Source organism: Plectropomus leopardus, chromosome 2, assembly GCF_026936395.1.
Source record: "Plectropomus leopardus strain MGB_pleo_1.0 chromosome 2, ASM2693639v1, whole genome shotgun sequence".
Lineage (NCBI taxonomy): Eukaryota > Metazoa > Chordata > Actinopteri > Perciformes > Serranidae > Plectropomus > Plectropomus leopardus.
In genome coordinates, this window is record NC_142177.1 from 9861397 (window position 1) to 9870533 (window position 9137).

Here is a 9137-nt window from a genome sequence, read left to right on the forward strand (position 1 = left end):
TTGGGAGTGGTTGACGTTAACAGTTTTATTTATCATTATATTATACATTGTATTTCAGGTTCTACTGTGTATATTTTTTTAAATATTTTCTTGCCTTGAATTTTTATTATTATTTTCACCATTATTTTAATGTCATGAGTGGATGACTTTAATATTCAACAGATACACTGTAACTGAAAAGATCTTGTCACTGATAACCGAATATAAAAATTGTAAATGATACGGAGAAACCTGAAATGTAGGAGAAAAATGTCAACACACATACACATTTTAGTTATAGTACTGATACCACAGCAAAGAACAATTCTGCAACAAATGTAAGTCTTGCATTTAAAATGAAGAGAGAAGAATTATATAAGTATTAATAGCAAAATTAACTTACAGTACCCAAAGCAAAAGTAAAACTTGTGATGCAGAATCCCCCATACATAATAATGTGTAACATGTGTAACATTGGTAGGTTCATCAAAAAAAATAAATTAGTACTTATTTGTTGTTGTTTATTAATAATCTTTATATGAAATTAAGCTCTAGTGGAGCAAAAAAGAAGTACAATATCTAAGTAGTAGAGTAGTCGGAACTCTTTTCACTCTGTGTTGTTTTTCACTTTCTGTTTTAATTACTTTTGCCATTTATTATTCAAAATAATAATGCAAAATTAACAATATGACAATATAACTATTCTTTTTTAAAAATGGTTTAATATCTCAAAAATATAATTATAGTTACAATTCTTAATTTTACAATTGATTTTTACACGTGCCAACCAACCCTACTAACATTTTACCCAACTTTGTGAAGAAATTATGTAAGCCAGCTAACATCACTCATAACAGACTTTGAAATCACATATCAAAATGTCTATTGAAGTTACAATTTTCCAGTATCTCCACCATTTTCCTTACACATTTAGTCCACATAACAAATTCATACTTCTATTGCTGAAACTAATATGTCACCCTCAGTCAAAAAATACATGTTTTTCAGAAGTTTAACAAAGCTGATGATTGCAGTTCAAGAAAGCAAACACTTCTGTTACATTTGTTTTGTTTCTGTGAGGGCCAGAATATAGCTGTGTGTCAGCCAATCCCGGTCTCCCCTAGTGCCTCCAAATTTTACTCAACTACAATACCTGAGTTAATATATATTTATTAGTGGTGTTAATCACATAAACACAGTACTGCCTACTGTTATTAAACGTGAAAAGTCCGCAGCTGCATTTTAACGGTGTGGTCCTTTATTGTGACGTCACGTGTCTCGCGGACACCTTTCACTTTCATTTATCAGGAAGACGCAGCAAACAGTGTCGAGCCAAGTGAAGGTAAGAGATACGTGTCGTCAATTCACATTTTACTCGCTGTACGTTCAGAAAGTAGAGTAAAGTTTGTGATATAACGCTGTGTTAAAAACGTAGTAATAAAGAAACACGGGAGGCAAATTCGCCGAATATAAAAGTTGTCATAGCGTTTTGGTTGAAACCGAAAGTGTAGTCTAACGATAAGTGTCACTTCTAAACATTATGTCGACATTTGACAGCTTCTTATAAATATACCAAACTGTTGTTGGTTTTCTAGAGCTGGCAGCTACAACAAACACTGCTGTCGTCACATTATATTTGCTGTGTCTTACAGGAAGAAGTCTGCCAAAATGTCAGCAAATGACACAGAGGAGGCAATGGACGTAAGTATTAGTCCAGTCTGTACACTAAAGCTGTTAAAGGAGTTGTGGCAATTTATATTATTTGTGAATATTTACAGACTTAGGATTGAAATTGTTTTTGTTTCACAGTATTAATTTTTGCATTTTGTTTTTATTCAAATATCCTGTAGTGGTCTGATGGCAATCATTTCCAGCAGCCTCCAACGTCTGTGAAGAATTCTTCTGAGGTAGGTATTTGTGTGAGCACGCGTGCGCGTGTTTAAGTGTTGAATAATAACTATCCATTGATCCAGTGTGGTGCAATTACAGTTCTTTTTTTTATTTTAAAAATTATGGAGCCAGATCAGGCTCAGAAGTATTGATCGTTTACCAAAAGTAGTGTAAGTGAAAAAATAAAAAGTGAAGTGGAAAAATAAGATTTGAACCTGTAAAAAAAAATAAAAAAAATGGTACCTGAAAGTCTTGAATTTCGAAATTGAACTTTGAAAAATCCCAGAATGCATGAAAAAAAAATCTGTTCAAACATAACTTTGATAATGTTTGTAATACTTTTGAATAAATTACGCCATCACCCTGCGTTCAGGAAGTTGCATAGCCAAAAACTTTATAGTGAAACTTTATAGTGGAGCCTCTCAAGAAAGTCTCTTTTCAGTTGCACCTAGAAATATCAAACATAATTTCACATTATTGTACTGGCTTTACAATATTTTACATTTCACATACTGTACATTTTTCAAACAAACAGCATGCATTTTAACATTAACAGTATCTAGTGGGCAAACATAGCCATGTTTGCAGCAAGACATAAGTTTTTTGTAAACTAAGAATATCCACATAAAATTAAAACATGTATTGACAAAAACACTGGTGCCAAGAGATAGCCAAAAACGACAATAATGCTCAAGAGTCTTATTAGATAAAAATAATAATAATATATAGGTCTACATGCATGAATACAATGCATATAACAATATTTGTCCAAGCTCTAGTCCAGACTAGAGCTACGTATATCTGTCCCAGAGTATACTTATTATTATTATTATTATTACCTGAACGTCTGGAGCTTCTGCCATTGTAGGCTAAGCCATGTGGCTATGCAACTTCCTGAACGCAGGGTGATGATGTCACGGATGGGGAGGCCTGTCACTCATGGCAGACCACGCCCCTCTCAGTCGAGGCCCGCCCCCACGGAAAAACAGGGCCAAAAGTGAACCTGAAACTTTTCAGGTTGAATCCGTAAAAAAAAGATCTGAATCTGAAAAATAATAATCTGAAACCGAAAAAAACCCGATTTGAATCCGTAAAAATAAGATCTGAATCTGAAATAAATAAATAAAATTCAATTGAAAAAAAAAGTACTCCAAGATCAAAATATACATTGAAGTGAAAAATAAAAAAAAGTAATTTATTCAAAAGTATTACAAACATTATCAAAGTTACGTTTGAACAGATTTTTTTCATGCATTCTGGGATTTTTCAAAGTTCAATTTCGAAATTCAAGACTTTCAGGTACCATTTTTTTTTTTTTACAGGTTCAAATCTTATTTTTCCACTTCACTTTTTATTTTTTCACTTACACTACTTTTGGTAAACGATCAATACTTCTGAGCCTGATCTGGCTCCATAAAAAATGGAGTATGGAAACAAAAGCACTGATTTCTTTATCATTTTCTAGACATGAGCATTTCTTTTTAAGTTTAAAAACTGATGCATAAAATCCAGGTCGAGTTTGAGCAGGCCTGTATGTTTTTTTGTGAAGTGCATGTGAAAGTGAAAGTTTGGAAGTTGCCATGACTTTTCTAGTCTCATCACAGCCTGTTGCTCTGTTGTATGGAGGCTGTTCACTGAAGTCATATTCTGCTTTATCATCATATTGCATAGCAACTACATTATCAACATTATATAATACTGTAATGTAATTAAAACAATATTAGATTGTTTAAAAACTCGTTACCTCCATTAATAATTAACTGTACTGTTAGATAACTTTACTGGTGTATTGATGATATGTAAAAATTAAAATATACTGATATCAAGTTAATAATACACACATGACAATATTGTGTGAATAATCAACTGTCTTTTAATTTTAAAAAAAGTCTTTCTATGCAGCAAACAGACAAAAATACTTCTGAAATTGGTGTACAATCAGAGAAAACAGAGAATATTATCTAGAAATTAGACGCTAAGATGTGCTTATTTATTTCCGTGGTGTTGCTTGCCTTGTGCATACCATAGATTTTCATAATACCTAGAGACCAGATGCTAAGATACTGCCCATTCATTCCTGTGGAGCTGCTCGCCTGGTGCATATGCCAAAAAAGTTGTTGTTGCTTGCTTCCACAGTATGTGGTCCACTGAATATAATGGCTCTACCTGCCAGTTCCCACTTGGCTCAAAATCCCCTTTGACACTGCCTGTTCAAAGTGGGACTATCACGCAGTGATGCCGCCTGGCATACAGGAATCATGGAACTGAGGGACAGAGTAGTCTTACATTTAAGCCGCCACGGGAGGTAGTAACAGTGCTGAAACAGGACAGGACAGCTGGCAGGAATGGGCCATGGGCAGGAAAGGTGTGATGTTTTGACAACGTGTTGTGCTTGCAACCAGCTGTGGGAGATTTAAAAAGCAGCCAGCAGAGCAGTTGGAAGCTAACTCAAAGTGGAAGAACAGCAGCCATAAATTTCCACTAATTGGGAAAACAGGGAGATTCAGGAGCTCCTTACCCTCCAAGGAGAGGATGAGATCAGCCACCACATGACAGAGCCAGTAAATGATTGTTGTTGACATGTTGTGTCTTTGTTATTGTTTGTAAAGCATTGCCGAGGGGTATGTTTTAGGTCTCACTAGAGGATGACACTGTTGTGTTACATGTTATGCCTGTCACGCCTCGGAGTAAGGGGATCTAGGCACTAGTTAATTGAAAGGAAGTTTATACTCATAATTTGAGCGTAACAAATTGGCCAAAAATAGACAAAATAGACAATGAACAAAACTAAAGTTGCTGTTTTTTGTACATGCAAATTTTCTGTAGATATTGCAATAATATTGTTATCATGAACCTTTTTGGCCAGGATTATCCTGAAGTGAAAATCTGATATCATGCCAGTCATATCTTCATTATCATTTACAGTCTGTGACCTTTAGTGCTATATAGCCCGCAGAACATGCAAAGCCAAATTACAAGGAGCTAACTTCACAGTAAAACTGCATATAATAAACAGGGAAAAAAAACTGGGGATGACAGAAAAGTATTTTTTAAAACTGTGTCAGTAGTGTCATTCACTTTCTGTTTACTAGGTTTACAATTAAAATACTCTAGATAAAGTTATGTTTGTGTTTTCTTGCTTACTAATAACGTGACCTTGTTTTCTGGCTCTGATGACTTTATCACAGAACAAAGATGAAATTGAAGTCACTCTCTCAGTCATGTGGTCAGAGGATGTTCAACCACCAAAATTTAAAGTAGAACTGGAGAAAGCTCTGCAGACCTGGGCCAACACCAACGACACATTTGAAGGGGACTGCAAAGTTTTCAAAGTTTTAGAAGATGGGACTGCTCAGATCAGTCTTAATCCTGCTTCAGGTATAGTATAAATTTTTTAGGTACAATTTAATCTCATATGTATTGGCAACATTTTATTTTGACTTGAAAGCAGTGTTTTTTATTGCTTTTGGAGGTGTATTGATTTTGTGTTTGCCTCCTTTTTTAGCCCAGAGTGAGCTTCAGAAACTGAGTGGACAACAGCTGTCCACGAAAGATGGAAAAACATTTTCAATAAAGTCTGTTAGTTTGACACCGCCAGAGCTTACGACACAAACGTCTGCTTCAATAAAACCCCCTCCTTCATCTGTGCCAGAGCCAAAAGATGTATGTCCTGTGTAGTAAATCAGTAGAAATAAATTACATTGAAAAAAAAGCTTTTTAATAAATTCATTAACTGTTATTTCAGGATCAAATGCAACTGGAGGAGCAGAGCGGTGCAGCTTCTTCAGAGGGAGAGGAGACATGTACTGTCTCAGTGGGCCATTTCTGGTATGTGAACCACATCTTCAAGGAGGAAGTTAAACGTATAGCAAAAGAGAGGGGAGTTACAATCACAGCAGATGTAAATGTGAAATTTCAAGCAGCCCGGGGAGATGGCAGCCCACAAGAAGCTCTCTCTGATTTTACAAACCTTGTCCAGAAGTGCTTAGGTGATTCAGATGGCTCAACTATTCCTCTTCAGCACGTGGATCAAGATGAGTGGAAAGACGTTCTAAAATTTGCCAAGCAGAAGGAGAACAAGTTTTTGCTTACTCTGTCCTCTGAAGAAATTACCGTATGTGGGCCGAGACAAAGTCAAGATGTCCTCAGAAAGTCCTTAAATGCAACACTTCACAGCACCTCCATGGACGAGTCTACATTGGCGTCCGAAGATACTTCAATGAATATCGGCATGAGCATCAAAGACCCTCTCGTCAGTGCTGGACTCCCCATAGAAGAGAGCTACTGGAAGCTGATGACTTCTTCCTATGATGAGCAAATCACTAAGATCAAAACTAAGTTTGGCGTGGACTTGAAAGTATCAGACAGCAGTCAAGGCAAAGTGGAAGTCAAAGCTTACCACAAAAGATCTGGAGGAAATGCGTCAATGGAGAGCCACGCTGTCAGATCTCTTCTCCATCTGTACCAGAAGATTGTAACATCACCCTATAGTTTCACCCGACAACTAGGTGCTGCTGGGTTCAGTAACTTGACGTCTGAGGGAGCCTCCGGCGGACCTGTGTTGAATGGACAATCAGGAGACAAGACTGATGCAGCTATAGAGGAGGGGGCAGCAGCAGGAGATGATAAAGATGAAAACTGTCCTATATGCATGGATAAATTTAAGAATAAGAAAAAGTTGAAGTGTAAACATGAGTTTTGTGGAGAATGCCTGGCACATTCAATGGAAAGCATGGGACCTACCTGTCCTGTTTGCAGAGAAGTTTTCGGTATGATGGAGGGAAACCAGCCAGATGGTACAATGAAGTCGTGCACAAATTTCTGGTCTCTCCCTGGATTCCCACACTGTGGCAGTATAACCATCACATACGACATTCCAGGTGGACTTCAGACGGTAAAAGCCTTCACTTAAATATTTGGAGGTATTGAGTCAATTTTGTATCTTGTAAGTTAATGTCTGAGTTGGTTATCATGTTTCACTCTTGTTTTGCAGGAAAAGCATCCAAATCCTGGACAGTTCTATCATGGTATTAACAGAACAGCATATCTGCCAGACAACAAAGAGGGCCAAGAAGTGCTGCATCTGTTGAAGAAAGCATTTAATCAGAAACTTATTTTCACTGTTGGGACATCCAGAACAACGGGCAAGGACAACCAGGTGACCTGGAATGACATTCACCACAAGACCAGCATGTCAGGAGGCCCAGAGAGGTACTGTAGTGAATTGTCTCCTAAAAAGATATATTCTTTGTTTTTTAAATGCCAAGTCTACAATATGTCAACCCTTGTACCTGCTGTTTCCACAGTTTTGGGTATCCTGACCCCAGCTACTTGAGCAGAGTCAAGGAGGAGCTGAAGGCTAAAGGCATAGAGTGAAGACTTTGATTTAAAGGGGCTGAGGAAAGTTATTTTCACACAAAAAAATTACGATGATTATGTTAAACAACACTGGAGTGCGCATTCTGTTGTATTGTGTACTGCTTCTCGCATTTTAAGTAAACATTGCTTTGAGGTTTGCTGGTAAAATACATCTTTAGGGTTTATGGTTTAGTAACATGTATAATCCTTATCTAATAAGTGTAACTTTTTTGATGAAGGATTTCCTCAATATTTTGTTGATTGGTAAAATTACCCAACTTAAAACAGTGTAAGCATGACATTAGCATAGATAAACTGATTTTGATGTCTACAGTACACACAATCCAATTTACTGGTCCCCTAATAAATGGTTAAATCAGCCCACATGGACTCGTCACAATATTTTTCAGTTTTATCAGCACATGAAAAAAAAACCTACAGCAGTTTGTTTTCCGTACATTATTTTAGATGTTATTTTGAACAGTTTGTTTGTGATGTACTCCAACAAAAAAGAAACATTAAAGGACTATTTACTGGGGGGGGGGGCATATTGGCTTAGTGGAAGGACACATAACTGTAAATGGTCATATTTTAAATAATCTCCGATCCACAAAAGCCAGGTTTTCCTTAGGGTAATAAAGACAACACGACAACTCATATTTACGTTGTTCTTTATTTGTCTTGGTTTTTTTGTTTCCTACGTTGACATTTTGCTACTGCTCCACGGCTGCTAGCAAAGTGAAGCTCAGAGTGGAGCACATGATGGGGGAGAAGATTTTACAAATATTTTCGATAGTAGTCAGTTAAGTACACCAACTGGACGTATGCCTTGCTTTAAAGTCCGGTGATAAGCGTTACAACCAATTTAAAGTTATGACTGGTGCACCAGTTAGACTTAAGGCTTGTATGTGTTGCGCCGGGGTATAACTTTTATGCCAAGTATTTTTGGAAATTTAAATTTTGAACAAGTATCCATGGTAACAAAAGCAGCACACAACCACAAAAGTAAAAAGAGGATGGCAGCAAGATTTGGGTATAGCATTAAAATGATATTTGTGGATTTTTGAAGCGGGGCTCTATGAGATACTAATGTATAGTCAGTGCATTGCATAGGCCAACAGTGGCTGGCGGTCAGCGCGCTTCTAGTTTGCAGAATTAGACACATTTTTATTCTATAGGCCTAATATGTCTTTTTGGTGCTATTTTGGACGACATACTCAAGTATCATTTTGAATGCTATTTTGGATGTTATACTATGGTATGAATTTTGTATGCTATTTTTGATGACAAACTATACTATGACTTTTTATGCTTGTCGGGTGACATACTATGACATTTTTATGACACCATATTATACTATGGCTTTTTTATGCTATTTTGGACTACATATGATAGTAGGACATATTTATGCTATTTTGGATGACATACAATTGTATGACTATTTTGTGCTATTTTGGGCAACATACTTAAGTGTGTTTTTATGCTATTTTATAGTATGACATTTTAATAATGTTTTGGAGAACAAACTGCAGCATAACCTTTTATGCTATTTTGGACTACATACTATGCTATGACATTTTAATGCTATATTGTACGCCATACTATACACTTATTTCTTATTCTTTTTTGGTTGACATAACATGGTATGACTTTTTAAAACTATTTTTGACAACATACCATAGTATTTTTCTTTGCTATTTTGGACGACATACTGTTGTATGGCTATTTGACAGTATTTTAGAAGACATTCTATAGTATGAGTTTTTTTTAATGATATTTTAAACAATATACTATAGTATGCCTTTTTTTAAGGGTATTTGAACAACACACTAATCTATGGCATTTTGGTCAAAATTTGACGATATTATACTGTGACAGTTTGGTCAAATTTTGAACGTCAAAGTATAATA

General features: G+C 36.1%; 1 protein-coding gene across 1 annotated transcript; it reads left to right on the top strand.

Annotated features, from left to right (window-relative positions):
* The first annotated feature begins 1216 nt into the window (after positions 1-1216).
* On the top strand, positions 1217-7607 carry LOC121953021 (uncharacterized). The gene is made up of 8 exons (XM_042499940.2): positions 1217-1321; positions 1632-1680; positions 1830-1886; positions 5058-5247; positions 5375-5532; positions 5615-6763; positions 6863-7080; positions 7176-7607. Exons 2-8 carry the CDS (start codon positions 1648-1650, stop codon positions 7243-7245), a joined length of 1875 nt encoding a protein of 624 aa, XP_042355874.2. The 5' UTR covers positions 1217-1321; positions 1632-1647; the 3' UTR covers positions 7246-7607.
* Positions 7608-9137: the final 1530 nt, after the last annotated feature.